The 16747-nt window shown below is 44.3% G+C and overlaps 1 protein-coding gene across 3 annotated transcripts in view; it reads right to left on the reverse strand.

The window, feature by feature from the left end:
- Window positions 1-16747, reverse strand: part of LOC139563516 (A-kinase anchor protein 6-like) — a 258152-nt gene that overhangs the window by 99293 nt on the left and 142112 nt on the right. For all 3 annotated transcript variants that reach the window (XR_011672571.1, XM_071382233.1, XM_071382234.1), the window contains exons 8-9: window positions 12934-13073; window positions 1217-1337 (exon numbers count right to left, since the gene is read on the reverse strand). Coding sequence is in view for 2 of the 3 variants with exons in the window: in XM_071382233.1 (XP_071238334.1) it covers window positions 1217-1337; window positions 12934-13073 (261 nt within the window). In the remaining variant the exon portion in view is untranslated. The remainder of the gene's footprint in view (window positions 1-1216; window positions 1338-12933; window positions 13074-16747) is intronic.

Consider the following 16747-nt stretch of genomic DNA (forward strand, 5'->3'; position numbering starts at 1 on the left):
CAGTCACATACTGTAGCTACTACAGCCCTCTATGAACAAAAGAGAGAGACAAGCACAGACACAGATCAACTTTTTTGTAAGAGAAAGAGAAAAAGAGAGAAACAGAGATGCAGCAAGGAATATTTCAGGAGAATTGTTAGCCTATTTGATGTACAATTTGTATAATACGTTTATAAATAGCAACTAAATATCAGTTTAATACTGTGTATAGCTATAGATAGTAGGCTACACTGCATAATGAAATAATCCCTATTAAGCTAGTGTATAGAGGGTGGACAGACTGTATTATTTGTCATTAATAGACTGGTTTTACGCACAACAACCTTCTATCCATGACTCATGTCATGCATGTTCTGGTAGCCTAAACAGGACAGTTGTATATTCGAGAGAAGAAAATCAATTGGTAGCTGATTAGTATGCTGTTGCATCTAACATCAATTTTACAATCTGCATTGTTTCAATTTCCAACTTTAATTACTGAACAAGTAATACATTATTTCCGCCAGCCAGCAGTCTAAATGTCAGCATTGTGGCACCGTGGATAGCTTTGTGAAAAGTTAGGCTTAACCTGAGAAAATGACGACCAAATAGGCCAACCAATAAACAGTTATCCATTAGCTAAAGCTAAGCTAAGCCCTGGTAACAAAGAAGAAGCCTATCATCGATTCCATAGGCAGCCGCATAGACATGTCGCAACTTCAGCACCATGGACAGCGATCCGTATTTTATACTTTGTGAGTGGCTGTCTGGCTGACGCATTCGATTACAGGGGGGTCAAGAAAACGGCGTTACGCCAGTGACCACCATCCAGACATCATTGCAGAGCACAACCATCCAGTCAGTAACAGACATTTAGTAACAGACATCCAGTAACACCCAGTTACAGCCAGCCAGTACCACCCAGCCAACCACCCAGTAACAGCCAGCCAGTACCACCCAGCCAACCACCCAGTAACAGCCAGCCGGCCAGCTAGCCAGCCAGCCAGCCAGCCAGCCAGCCAATCAGCCAGCCAGCAACAGTCAGTCAATAACAGTCCATCAGTAACAGTCAGTCAGCCAGTCAGTAACAGTCAGTCAGTAACAGTTAGTCAGTCAGCCAGCCAGTAACCATCAATAAGAGCCAGCCAGTCAGTCAGTCAGTCAGTCAGCCAGTAACAGTCAGCCAGTAACAATCAGTCAGTAACAGTTAGTCAGTCAGTCAGTAACAGCCACTCACCTTGTAGAGATGCTGCTGCTGCTCCTCTGACATCCTCAGCTCGTGGCTGTCCGTCACCACAGAGTCCATGTCCATAAGCCAATCCCAGAGCTCCTGGAAGTCAGACTCAAACTCCTGCAGGCTGGAGTCCAGGAAGGAGGAAGGAGAGCAAGGAGGGAGGAGAGGTAGGAGGGGAGAAGGGAGGATGGAGGAGAGGAGGGAGGAGGGGGAAGAGGACAAGGAGAAGGAGCTGGGGTTAGAGATGACTCGGCTGTGAAATATCCTGCAGAACACATTGACTGACACATCCTCACTACCCCCGCCAAACGCCAATCACCTAATGTCCACCTCCTCCCCAGCTTAACCGTCAGGTTGAAAAGAGGGCTAGAAAGGCAGCAGGACTTTACAGAATAAATATTTGACAAGCGGTGGTAATTACTGCTGGCGCAGTAGTAGAGCTCAGGGTTCAGGAGGGTGCAGGAGGAGTGAACAGGGTTAGATGCATACTGGATCTCTGACCAAGCTAGCGGAACCCCTCGACAACATCCGCTGAAATGGCAGAGCGCGAAATTTTTTGTTGTTGAAATATTTAACTTTCATACATTCACAAGTGCAATACACCAAACTAAAGCTTAACTTCTTGTTAATCTAGCCATCGTGTCCGATTTCAAAAAGGCTTTACAGCGAAAGCACACCATTCGATTATGTTAGGTCAGCGCCTAGTCACAGAAAAACATACAGCCATTTTCCAGCCAAAGAGAGGAGTCACAAAAAGCAGATATAGAGATAAAATGAATTACTAACCTTTGATGATCTTCATCAGATGGCACTCATAGGACTTCATGTTACACAATACATGTACTGTATGTTTTGTTCGATAAAGTTCATATTTATATCCAAAAATCTCAGTTTACATTGGCGCGTTATGTTCAGACATGTTGTGGTTTGAAAACATCCGGCGAATTTGCAGAGAGCCACATCAATTTATAGAAATACTCATCATAAACGTTGATAAAAGATACAAGTGTTATGCATGGAATTAAAGATATACTTCTCCTTAATGCAACCGCTGTGTCAGATTTCAAAAAAGCTTTACGGAAAAAGCACACCATGCGATAATCTGAGTACAGCGCTAAGCCACAAAAACAAGCCATACAGATACCCGCCATGTGGTGGAGTCAGTAAAAGTCAGAAACAGCGTTATAAATATTCACTCACCTTTGATGATCTTCATCAGAATGCACTCGCAGGAATCCCAGTTCAACAATAAATGTTTGTTTTGTTCGATAAAGTTAATCTTTATGTCCAAATACCTCCTTTTGTTAGCGCGTTTAGTTCACCAATCGAAATTCACAATGCGCGGGCAAGTCCAGACAAAAGTCCAGACGAAAAGTCAAAAAAGTTATATTACAGTTCATAGAAACATGTCAAACGATGTATAGAATCAATCTTTAGGATGCTTTTATCATAAATCTTCAATAATGTTTCAACCGGACAATTCCTTTGTCTTTAGAAATGAAAAGGAACGCAGCTCGCGCTCACGGCCGCACGCGAGACGTAGCTCATGGGACTCTGCCAGACACCTGGTTCAAACAGCTCTTATTCGCTCCCCCTTCATAGTAGAAGCCTGAAACAAGGTTCTAAAGACTGTTGACATCTAGTGGAAGCATTAGGAAGTGCAATATGACCCCATAGACACTGTATATTCGAAAGGCAATGACTTGAAAAACTACAAACCTCAGATTTCCCACTTCCTGGTTGGATTTTTCTCAGGTTTTCGCCTGCCATATGAGTTATGTTATACTCATAGACATCATTCAAACAGTTTTAGAAACTTCAGAGTGTTTTCTATCCAAATCCACTAATAATATGCATATTTTAGCTTCTGGGCCTGAGTAGCAGGCAGTTTACTCTGGGCACGCTTTTCATTCTAACGTCAAAATGCTGCCCCCTATCCTTAATTAAACATGACATACTGGATCTCTGACCAAGCTAGTAAGTGACACCTCTACAGCACAGAACCATCTTAATTAAACATGACATACTGGATCTCTGACCAAGCTAGTAAGTGACACCTCTACAGCACAGAACCATCTTAATTAAACATGACATACTGGATCTCTAACCAAGCTAGTGAGTGACACCTCTATAGCACAGAAACATCTTAATTAAACATGACATACTGGATCTCTGACCAAGCTAGTGAGTGACAACTCTAAAGCACAGAAACATCTTAATTAAACATGACTTCAACTCTGCTTCCTCCCTTCTTCCAACCCTCCACACATACCTCCCTCCCCCTTCCAACACTCTCTCCCTCCCTCTGTCTCAGCCCAATCTCTACTTCCCCCTCCCCAGCCTGTGACATGAAATAACATCAAACATTTATGAAATGAACAAGGGCAACTGCTCACACATACACATTATCGTCATGGCTTTGGTTTTTAAGGCTCAGAGGGTGGCTACATGTTTAGACACATTAGTGGTTCAAATTGTTTCGGTATTAATCCAGGCTGCTCTGGACATAGTTGTGTCAGGCTGCCGATGGCATTCCCTTTCCCTCGCCTCACATTCACAAAGCCGTCGAATGGAAACTACTATGAATGAGATTGCATAAACAACCATCAAACTGGGAAATATGAACACAACACACACTCTCTATTTTCCTTTATAGCAGCAACAGAGTTAACACAGGAGCAGAATTGAGTTTGGGCTTAGTACTACATACTGTATGTCACTTCAACGAGCATGGCGGAACTCTTTGTATGAGCATTTTCAAGTTTACAGTTTTATTAGTCATATGTACAGGATACCCATGGTATACATCGCCCAACCAAATGCTTACTTGCAGGTTCCTTCTCGACAATGCAACAACAATAAGAAATAATACAAGATAAGAATACGAACATAAAGTAAATGGCTCAGTAGAATATAATAAACTTTTTAGCATAAGTCTAATACAGGAAGGCACATTTTAAAGTCCAATATTTACAGGTATATTGGGGAAGGGGGGATGGGGGGCAAGTGTATACATTGAGCAGTATAATAAGAGTCTGGTAGCAGCAGCTGTAATGTGTTCTCAGGTGAGGGGAATCAGAGCAGGTGGTCAGTCCAGTTCAAGTGTTCAGCAGTCTGATGGCTTGTGGATAGAAACTGTTTCTGAGCCTGTTGGTATCAGACCTCATGCTGTGATACTGTCTGCCCGACGGTAAGGGGGTGAACAGCTTGTGGCTGGGGTGTGTGGGGTCCTTGATGATGTTGTGTGCCTTCCTCAGGCACCATATCGAGTAGATGTCCTGGATGGGTGGAGGCATGGTCCCAGTGATGTACTGAGCCATCTTCACCACCCGCTGGAGGGCCTTGTGGTTGTGGACAGAGCAATTCCAGTACCAGGCCTTGATGCATCCGGTCAGGACGCTCTCGATGGTGCAGCGGTAGTATTTGGAGATAACCCGGGGCGGTAGACCAAATTTCTTCAGCCGCCTGAGGAAGTAGAGACGCTGTTGCACCCTCTTGACAAGAGTGGTGGTGTTGTTGGTCCATGACAAATCCTCTGTGATGTCAATGACGAGAAACTTAAAACTCAAAATCAGACATTGATTAAAGAAAATGAAAATATGAACCTTTAAGTACTTGTTATACAGTAGACATTGATCATATCAAAACAGGGGAGACAGGAAATGGGAAACCATGTGACAAGTAAAGCCTCAGAAGAAGAATGTCACCCTAAGGCATTCAACTCCACCACTCATTATACAGACGCTGCCGTATGGCTTTTTAAACAGATAAATATGTTACAATATTCCATTCGGTGATATTGTTTTTTTCCTCGTCAATACAAAACTAAATTATTGTAGGACAAGATATCTGTGGGCATCTAACCAAACAAACACATTAGAGAATAAAATCAAGGCTCACACAGCAGCCTCCATTTGTCAGAGCTACTTTATAGCCTTTTAAACTGTCACAATATTTCTCTGTCAGTTGCCTTGGACGTGTAAAAAGCACTTACTGTACCCCCCCCCCAAACCTACCCTTTTAGCGTTTATTTTCGAAGATCATTCTTCCGCTCACTCTAACTCCCTCCCTCTCCCTCACCATAAGGAGGGTAGACAAGCGTTAAAGGTTACCGTGTTAATCATAGAGGTAGATGCTACCTCTGTGCTCAGTGGATGTCTGGGTGTTAATCATAGAGGTAGGTGCTACCTCTGTGTTCAGTGGATGTCTGGGTGTTAATCATAGAGGTATGTGCTACCTCTGTGCTCAGTGGATGTCTGGGTGTTAATCATAGAGGTAGGTGCTACCTCTGTGCTCAGTGGATGGCTGGGTGTTAATCATAGAGGTAGGTGCTACCTCTGTGCTCAGTGGATGTCTGGGTGTTAATCATAGAGGTAGGTGCTACCTCTGTGTTCAGTGGATGGCTGGGTGTTAATCATAGAGGTAGGTGCTACCTCTGTGCTCAGTGGATGGCTGGGTGTTAATCATAGAGGTAGGTGCTACCTCTGTGCTCAGTGGATGGCTGGGTGTTAATCATAGAGGTAGGTGCTACCTCTGTGCTCAGTGGATGGCTGGGTGTTAATCATAGAGGTAGGTGCTACCTCTGTGCTCAGTGGATGGCTGGGTGTTAATCATAGAGGTAGGTGCTACCTCTGTGCTCAGTGGATGGCTGGGTGTTAATCATAGAGGTAGGTGCTACCTCTGTGCTCAGTGGATGGCTGGGTGTTAATCATAGAGGTAGGTGCTACCTCTGTGTTCAGTGGATGGCTGGGTGTTAATCATAGAGGTAGGTGCTACCTCTGTGCTCAGTGGATGGCTGGGTGTTAATCATAGAGGTAGGTGCTACCTCTGTGTTCAGTGGATGGCTGGGTGTTAATCATAGAGGTAGGTGCTACCTCTGTGCTCAGTGGATGGCTGGGTGTTAATCATAGAGGTAGGTGCTACCTCTGTGCTCAGTGGATGGCTGGGTGTTAATCATAGAGGTAGGTGCTACCTCTGTGCTCAGTGGATGGCTGGGTGTTAATCATAGAGGTAGGTGCTACCTCTGTGCTCAGTGGATGGCTGGGTGTTAATCATAGAGGTAGGTGCTACCTCTGTGTTCAGTGGATGGCTGGGTGTTAATCATAGAGGTAGGTGCTACCTCTGTGCTCAGTGGATGGCTGGGTGTTAATCATAGAGGTAGGTGCTACCTCTGTGTTCAGTGGATGGCTGGGTGTTAATCATAGAGGTAGGTGCTACCTCTGTGCTCAGTGGATGGCTGGGTGTTAATCATAGAGGTAGGTGCTACCTCTGTGTTCAGTGGATGGCTGGGTGTTAATCATAGAGGTAGGTGCTACCTCTGTGCTCAGTGGATGGCTGGGTGTTAATCATAGAGGTAGGTGCTACCTCTGTGCTCAGTGGATGGCTGGGTGTTAATCATAGAGGTAGGTGCTACCTCTGTGCTCAGTGGATGGCTGGGTGTTAATCATATAGGTAGGTGCTACCTCTGTGTTCAGTGGATGGCTGGGTGTTAATCATAGAGGTAGGTGCTACCTCTGTGCTCAGTGGATGGCTGGGTGTTAATCATAGAGGTAGGTGCTACCTCTGTGTTCAGTGGATGGCTGGGTGTTAATCATAGAGGTAGGTGCTACCTCTGTGCTCAGTGGATGGCTGGGTGTTAATCATAGAGGTAGGTGCTACCTCTGTGTTCAGTGGATGGCTGGGTGTTAATCATAGAGGTAGGTGCTACCTCTGTGTTCAGTGGATGGCTGGGTGTTAATCATAGAGGTAGGTGCTACCTCTGTGTTCAGTGGATGGCTGGGTGTTAATCATAGAGGTAGGTGCTACCTCTGTGCTCAGTGGATGGCTGGGTGTTAATCATAGAGGTAGGTGCTACCTCTGTGCTCAGTGGATGGCTGGGTGTTAATCATAGAGGTAGGTGCTACCTCTGTGCTCAGTGGATGTCTGGGTGTTAATCATAGAGGTAGGTGCTACCTCTGTGCTCAGTGGATGTCTGGGTGTTAATCATAGAGGTAGGTGCTACCTCTGTGCTCAGTGGATGTCTGGGTGTTAATCATAGAGGTAGGTGCTACCTCTGTGCTCAGTGGATGGCTGGGTGTTAATCATAGAGGTAGGTGCTACCTCTGTGCTCAGTGGATGTCTGGGTGTTAATCATAGAGGTAGGTGCTACCTCTGTGCTCAGTGGATGGCTGGGTGTTAATCATAGAGGTAGGTGCTACCTCTGTGCTCAGTGGATGGCTGGGTGTTAATCATAGAGGTAGGTGCTACCTCTGTGCTCAGTGGATGGCTGGGTGTTAATCATAGAGGTAGGTGCTACCTCTGTGCTCAGTGGATGGCTGGGTGTTAATCATAGAGGTAGGTGCTACCTCTGTGCTCAGTGGATGGCTGGGTGTTAATCATAGAGGTAGGTGCTACCTCTGTGTTCAGTGGATGGCTGGGTGTTAATCATAGAGGTAGGTGCTACCTCTGTGCTCAGTGGATGGCTGGGTGTTAATCATAGAGGTAGGTGCTACCTCTGTGTTCAGTGGATGGCTGGGTGTTAATCATAGAGGTAGGTGCTACCTCTGTGCTCAGTGGATGGCTGGGTGGGTGCTGCACACTACAGCCCCGGCCTGACAGGAACACTAGTGTTTCCCTCCTCTATTCTGTTCAAATCAATCTTAACATCAATCTCGCTGGCTGCCTTATAGGAGAGCAGTGCTACATACTGTACCTAACGTGACACCCCTGCCCATCACTTGAGCCGCTGTGTCTCTGAGCAATTGGAAGGAAAGGTTGGAAGCCTTATTGACACTTCTCGCATCTCAGTTAAAGTGACACTTTTATAGAAAGGCCCTTTTAATTGATGGTGTTAATTGCATCTGCTGCTAATGAGGGAATTTAAGATCTATCCCTGTATGGTGCCTCTAAACAGGCAGGGCTGTCTTAGGCTGCAACTCTGAAATGGCACCCTATTGCCTAGTGTAGTGCTCTGGTGCGCTATAGGGAATAGGACAGGGGCTTTGGCCAAAAGCAGTGCACTATACAGGGAATAGGGTACCATTACGGACACACATCTTAGAGAAATCTCCCCTCGGCCTCTCCTTAGGTGGAGCCTTTTGACTCCCTCTCTCAGTCTCAGTCTCAGTCTCAGTCTCAGTCTCAGTCTCAGTGAATGGCAGCAGTCCCGTATTTATCAGCTCCAAGGTTGAGAGGTGTGGCAGGAAAACGCAGAGGCAGGTGGTGGCGGCGTGTCAGCCAGCAAGAGGAGAGGAGAGGCAGCCCCGGCTATAGATTTCGACAGCTCCTCCCCGAAGACATGCAAAGGTAAGGGCCAAAGAGTCAAAACAATGAATCCTTGAGCAGGCAGCCATCATTAAAATTCAAAGGTTCATTATGGTTTTCCACAAAATAAATCATTACAATGAGAGGCTTAAAAGGATTAAAATGAGGCTTGATTCAAAGCCAAGGGAGGGGAGTCAGTTAAGTCTGCTGCAGGACTGACTGGGGAGCAGGAGACACAGACAGAAATGGAACCTGCCTACCTACATACCACTCAGGGTACTGTTGAATAATCTGTGGTTGAATAATCCTTTAAAATTAAATTACTAACATGGGTTAGAGGAAAGGATTTTTCCAATTACATATATAATTGTTCTAAAATCAGGAGACACAGAAATGTAGCCTACCTACCAGTGGTGGCTGGAGATATCGGAGGACATGCTCATTGTAATGGCTGGAATGGAATAAATAGGAGGGTATCTTTTCCAGATACAATGTGTTTGATACCTTTCCATTCCAGCCTTCACAATGAGCCTGTCCTCCTTTATCTCCGCCCCCCGGGCTCCTCTGCTACCTACCACTGAGGGTACTGTGTTGAATAATCTGGGGTCAAATAATCCTTTAACATTCACTTATGAACATGGGTCCACTTCAGGCTTAAAGGGAAGGCTTTTACCAATGACATGTATAAAATCATTATTGTTAAAAAATCCTTTGCAACTTGCATTGGTTTTGATGTACAGGTACGAACAACAGCTCTGTGCTTGGTGTCCATTATGTCCACTCACATTTATCTATTGCTTATCATCAGCACAACAAACATAACTCTCCCATTCCTAGTCTTTGAAGTGTGTATTTTCCCAGTGAGTGGAACAGTAGCTTGTTTAGTACAGTAGCTAGCTTCTGTGTGTTAGTGATAACCACTGGGGGAGAGAGACCCTCAAAGTAAGGCATGAAACAGCAGAGAGAACCATGACAAAGAGTTGTGCTGAGCTTCTGCTGTACACAGCAGATTACAACGTTAAGAACGTAAGGCCCGAATGAAAAAAAGTGTGTGTGAGATCTCATTCCATTGTGAATAAACATAATGCTTAAATTGACAGACCAACTTCTTTTGTAGAAAAAGAAAGCCTTATTCTTCTTCTTTGCAAGAGACCACATTAATTTGTCCCAAGCTTTAGTGGTTATAGTGGTAGCTAGAATAAACAGTCATCGTTGACATGCTTCCATTTTCTGTACAGTATATTTCTCTCACTTCAGTAAATCATTTGATGTCAAAATAAAAGATTACATTTCAAATAAAAGATCCCGTTTCAAAATAAAAGACCATGTTCCCAGAATGGGCTGGCTCGTACAGTAGGCTACCTAAGACCGTCAATACTACTCACCAACGTGCAATCATTGGACAATAAATCAGACGAGGTACGATCACGAATACCCTACCAACGGGACATCAAAAACTGTAATATCCTATGTTTCACGGAATCGTGGCTGAATGACGACATAGATATTCAGCTAGCGGGATACACGCTGCACCGGCAAGATAGAACAGCACACTCTGGTAAAACGAGAGTAAATCAACAGCGTGTGTGTTTGAGTCTGTGCATATTTGTAAACAACAGCTGGTGCACGAAATCTAAGGAAGTCTCTAGATTTTGCTCGCCTGAAGTAGAGTATATTGTGATAAATTGCAGGCCACACTAGTTGCCTAGAGTTTTCAGCTATACTTTGTGGCTGTTTATTTACCTCCACAGACAGATGCTGGCACTAAGACCGCACTCAGTCAGCTGTATAAGGAAATAAGCAAACAGGAAACCATTCACCCAGAGGCGGCGCTCCTAGTGGCCGGAGACTTTAATGCAGGGAAACTTAAATCAGTTCTAACAAATTTCTATCAACATGTTAAATGTGCAACCAGAGGGAAAACAATTCTAAATTACCTGTACTCCCCACACAGAGACGCGTACAAAGCTCTCCCTCCATTTGGTAAATCCAACCACAACTATATCCTCCTGATTCCTGCTTACAAGCAAAAATTAAAGCAGGAAGCACCAGTGACTCGGTTTATAAAAAAGTGGTCAGATGAAGCAGATGCTAAACTACAGGACTGTTTTGCTATCAGAGACTGGAACACGTTCTGGGATTCTTCCCATGGCATTGAGGAGTACACCACATCAGTCACTGGCTTTATCAATAAGTGCATCGAGGATGTGGTCCCCACAGTGACTGTACGTACATACCCCAACCAGAAGCCATGGATTACAGACAACATTCACACTGAGCTAAAGGGTAGAGCTGCCGCATTCAAGGTTCGGGACTCTAACCCGGAAGCTTACAAGAAATCCTGCTATGCCCTGCGACGAACCAACAAACAGGCAAGGCGTCAATACAGGGCTAAGATTGAATCATACTACACCGGCTCCAACGCTCGTCTTATGTGGCAGGGCTTGCAAACTATTACAGACTACAAAGGGAAGCACAGCCGCGAGCTGCCTAGTGACACAAGCCTACCAGACGAGCTAAATCATTTCTATGCTCGCTTCGAGGCAAGCAACACTGAGGCATGCATGAGAGCATCAGCTGTTCCGGAGGACAATGTGATCACGCTCTCCGTAGCCGACGTGAGTAAGACCTTTAAACAGGTCAACATACACAAGGCTGCGGGGCCAGATAGATTACCAGGACGTGTGCTGACCGTGTCTTCACTGACATTTTCAACATGTCCCTGATTGAGAATGTAATACCAACATGTTTCAAGCAGACCACCATAGTCCCTGTACCCAAGAACACAAAGGCAACTAGCCTAAATGACTACAGATCCGTAGCACTCATGTCCGTAGCCATGAAGGGCTGAAAGGTTGGTAATGGCTCACATCAACACCATTATCCCAGAAACGCTAGACCCACTCCAATTTGCATACCGCCCAAACAGATCCACAGATGATGCAATCTCTATTGCACTCCACACTGCCCTTTCCCACCTGGACAAAAGGAACACTTATGTGAGAATGCTATTCATTGACAACAGCTCAGCGTTCAACACCATAGTACCCTCAAAGCTCATCAGTAAGCTAAGGATCCTGGGACTAAACACATCCCTCTGCAACTGGATCCTGGACTTCCTGACGGGCCGTCCCCAGGTGGTGAGGGTAGGTAGCAACACATCTGCCACGCTGATGCTCAACACTGGAGCTCCACAGGGGTGCGTGCTCAGTCCCCTCCTGTACTCCATGTTCACCCACGACTGCATGGCCAGGCACGATTCCAACACCATCATTAGGTTTGCAGACGACACAACAGTGGTAGGCTTGATCACCGACAGCAATGAGACAGCCTATAGGGAGGAGGTCAGAGACCTGGCCGGACTACAGGAAAAGGAGGACTGGGCACGCCCCCATTCTCATTGACAGGGCTGTAGTGGAGCAGGTTGAGAGCTTCAAGTTCCTTGGTGTCCACATCAACAACAAACTATCATGGTCCAAACACACCAAGACATCCGTGAAGATGGCACGACAAAGCCTATTCCCCCTCAGGAAACTAAAAATATTTAGTTTTGAGATCCTCAAAAGGTTCTACAGCTGCAACATCAAGAGCATCCTGACTGGTTGCATCACTGCCTGGTTTGGCAATTGCTCAGCCTCTGACCGCAAGGCACTTCAGAGGGTAGTGCGTACGGCCCAGTACATCACTGGGGCTAAGCTGCCTGCCATCCAGGACCTCTACACCAGGCGGTGTCAGAGGAAGGCCCTAAAAATTGTCAAAGACCCCAGCCACCCCAGTCATAGACTTTTCTCTCTACTACCGCATGGCAAGCGGTACCGGAGTGCCAAGTCTAGGACAAAAAGGCTTCACAACAGTGTTTACCCCCAAGCCATAAGACTCCTGAACAGGTAATCAAATGGCTACCCGGACTATTTGCATTGTGTGCCCCCCCAACCCCTCTTTTACACTGATGCTACTCCCTGTTTATCATATATGCATAGTCACTTTAACTATACATTCATGTACATACTACCTCAATTGGGCCGACCAACCAGTGCTCCAGCACATTGGCTAACCGGGCTATCTACATTGTGTCCTGCCATGCACCACCCGCCAACAACTCTTTTACGCTACTGCTACTCTCTGTTCATCATATATGCATAGTCACTTTAACCATATCTACATGTACATACTACCTCAATCAGCCTGACTAACCGGTGTCTGTATGTAGCCTCGCTACTTTTATAGCCTCACTACTGTATATAGCCTGTCTTTTTACTGTTGTTTAATTTCTTTACTTACCTATTGTTCACCTAATACCTTTTTTGCACTATTGGTTAGAGCCTGTAAGTAAGCATTTCACTGTTGTATTCGGCGCACGTGACAAATACATTTTGATTTGATTTGAAGTTGAAGACGTCTGATTGTGGAACTGTATAACATAATCCAGTGAGTCCCCATAAGTATGGTGGCCCTGAGGATCAATGGTGGCGACCTACCTGTTGTATTTGGACATCTGTGCGTACTCCCTCCCAGTCCTCCTGATGGTGCCAGTGCAGTACTGCTGGCTCTTCAGTTTCAGACTCAGCTGGTCCAGGACATCCCTCTGAGCCTCCCAGTGGCTCTGCAGAAACTCCCCCTGATAACATAACACATCAAAGGACACATTAGGGTCATGTTCATTAGGCACAAAACATTGGAAAATTAGCTGAAACAAAGAGGGACCACCTGGACATTTTTGTTTTCTGTTTTAGAATGTTTGAAAACATTTAGCTACGGTGTGACCTACTGAACAAGACCCAGCACTGGGAAACTAAAGCCATTCTGGTAAACAAAGCTTGTTACATTGTCAGATATTATGTTATGTTGATATGAGTGTATAATTCTCAACACAACATTGGTTATTAGCTTTATACAGACGCCTGCCACTAATACAAGAAGTGTGATTGGTGGTTACTTGAATAAGATGTCCTATGCATTAAAGACAATGGACATAATCAAGAGCCCAAAAGATTGTCCACTAGACAAAATGCACAGCCATGTTGTACTGTAGGAATATCAAATCCCACAATACAGCAACATTCAACTTCTATTAAGATCAGGGTTTCTGAGCATCAGACAATCAGAAATCCACGCAGGCCTTGCAGTGGATCTGTAATTGCATACAAAATATAGAGATGAACCCAATGTTGTGCCAATGAACAACCCCCCCCCGCCCAGCAAGCTTCGTTTTTCCTCATTCCTCTATCACTATATAAACTGTTTTTTGTTTGCGTGCCGTTGACACCGTTTAATCTATTTTACAGATGCCTCAACAAAGGTCAAACAATTCCACGAATGCAAACTGCTCCTCAATCAAAAGCACACTCGATAATAAACAAGTAAATCAACAGTGTGTGTGTTTGAGTGTGTGAGAGTGTGTTATATGAAACTCAGCAGTCAGGCCTCAACGCTCTGTTCATTTGGGAAGAATGAAATGAACCTAACTAGCTAGGAGCTCCATAAAAATTAGCAGACACAACTGTGCCGGTGAGTTATCCTTCTCCTTCCCAACCTCAAAGGAATTTGCCTTCATTTCTGATTCACTCATAGAAGGCATGTCATGATCCTAATTACCCAATCCGATTGGAGCTGTTTACACACACACACACACACACACACACACAATAATGACTAATGCAGACTACAGACAAACACAATTTAGCACCAGCCATCTTGAGTTGGAGAACAGTGTATCATCTGTGGCATGCAGGAGGACTCTCCTTGACTTGGTTGGCTTCCCAGTTTGAAGGATACTGAAAAGTTTTGGAATTATATGGTTTTTGTTTTGTCCCTCTCAAACTAGATTTATAGTTCAGTTCTATTTCAATACTGACGTCTATGAATCTATGCACGTTATATTTATATAAACAGGAAAAGGCTACGGTAGTAGAAGAATGTTAGTTAGGCAATGAAAAGCATGAGCTGGCACACACCCAAAACATTTAGCAGAGGTATTGACTCATGGCAAGTAAACTGTAGGCTATCAAAATAAAGAGGTGCACACTCTATATATGTACAGTGACAAGAACAAGTATGTGAACCCTTAGTAATTACCTGGATTTCTGCATAAATTGGTCATAACATTTGATCTGACATTCATCTAAGTCACAACAATTGACAAACACAGTCTGCTTAAACTAATAACACACAAACAATTATACATTTTCATGTGTTTATTGAACACACCTTGTAAACATTCACATTGTAGTGTGGGAAAAGTATGTGAACCCTTGGATTTAATAACTGGTTGACCCTCCTTTGGCAGCAATAAACTCAACCAAACGTTTTCTGTAGTTGCGGATCAGACCCGGACAACGGTCAGGAGGAATTTTGGACCACTCATCTTTACAAAACTGTTTCAGTTCAGCAATATTCCTTGGAAGTCTGGTGTGAACCACTCTCGAGGTCATACCACAGCATTTTAAATCGGGTTGAGGTCAGGACTGGGCCACTCCAGAAGGCGTATTTTCATCTGTTGTTGATTTACATCTGTGTTTTGGGTTGTTGTCCTATTGCATCCCCCAACTTCTGTTGCGATTCAAATGGCAGACAGATAGCCATAACATTCTCTTGCAAAATGTCTTGATAAACTTGGGAGTTAATTTTTCTGTTGATGATAGCAAGCTGTCCAGGCCCTGATGCAGCAAAGCAGCCACAAACCATGATGCTCCCTCCACCATATTTTACAGTTGGGATGAGGTTTTGATGTTGGTGTGCTGGGCCTTTTTTTCTCCACACATAGCGTTGTGTGTTCCTTCCAAACAACTCAACTTTAGTTTAATCTGTCCACATAATATTTTGACAGTAGCGCCGTGGAACATCCAGGTGCTCTTTTGCGAACTTCAGACGTTCAGCAATGTTTTTTTTGACAGCAGTGGCTTCTTCTGTGGTGTCCTCCCATGAACACCATTCTTGTTTAGTGTTTTATGTATCGTAGACTCGTCAACAGAGATGTTAGCATGTTCCAGAGATTTCTGTAAGTCTTTAGCTGGCACTGTAGGATTCTTCTTAACCTCATTGAGCATTCTGCGCTGTGCTCTTGCAGTCATCTTTGCAGGACGGCCACTCCTAGGGAGAGTAGCAGCAATGCTGAACTTTCTCCATTTATAGACAATTTGTCTTACTGTGGACTGATGAACATCAAGGCTTTTAGAGATACTTTTCTAACCCTTTCCAGCTTTATGCAAGTCAACCATTCTTAATCCTAGATCTTCTGAGATCTCTTTTGTTCGAGGCATGGTTCACATCAGGCAATGATTCTTGTGAATAACAAACTCAAATTTTGTGAGTGTTTTTTATAGGGCAGGGCAGCTCTAACCAACATCTCCAATCTGGTCTCATTGATTGGACTCCAGGTTAGCTGACTCCTGACTCCAATTAGCTTTTGGAAAAGTCAGTAGCCTATGGGTTCACATACTTTTTCCAACCTACAATGTTTAAATTATGTATTCAATATAGACAGGAAAAATACAATAATTTGTGTGTTATTAGTACACTGTGTTTGTCTTTTGTTGTGACTAAGATGAAGATCAGATCAAATTTTATGACTAATTGATACAGAAATCCAGGTAATTCCAAAGGGTTCACATACTTTTTCTTGCCACTGTACAAGCTCCCAGTACTTTAGAACCACCACAAAGGTTTAACCAATAAATAACTGCCAGCTTAAATATTCATGGGTTGCATGTTTCATCACAATATTGTTTTGAACATTCATTTTGGACGGATGCCCAACAGAGCATTCTTCTCAATACATCGTCAACGAGTACTGATGAAGATTTCATCCAAAGTGCTGTAACGATGTGCGCTGAGAGTCAGGAAGCAAGTTCAGGGAGTGAGTGTTTTAATAAATAAACACAACATAAATACAAAATAAGAAACACAAACAACGTACAGACATGACACAGGAACAGAAGCAATAACGCCTGGGGAAGAAACCAAAGGGAGTGACATATATAGGGAAGGTAATCTGGGAGGTGATGGAGTCCAGGTGAGTCTGATGATGGGCAGGTGCGCCTAACGATGGTGACAGGTGTGCACCATAACGAGCAGCCTGGTGACCTACAGGCTCAAGAGGGAGCACACGTGACAGTGCATTACAGTGGCTTGGAAATATAATGACATTCATAAGGAGGCAAATAATTACCCTTTGTCATCATTTTGATGTCACCAGATTGACTTTAGATGTAGTATAACATTAGCTAGCCAGCTAAGGTTGAGTGGAGGCCACCGGATTTTATCTAGCTAACGTTAGCATTGCTAGCTATTTCA

The sequence above is a fragment of the Salvelinus alpinus genome, chromosome 34, assembly GCF_045679555.1.
Source record: "Salvelinus alpinus chromosome 34, SLU_Salpinus.1, whole genome shotgun sequence".
Classification (NCBI taxonomy): Eukaryota; Metazoa; Chordata; class Actinopteri; order Salmoniformes; family Salmonidae; genus Salvelinus; species Salvelinus alpinus.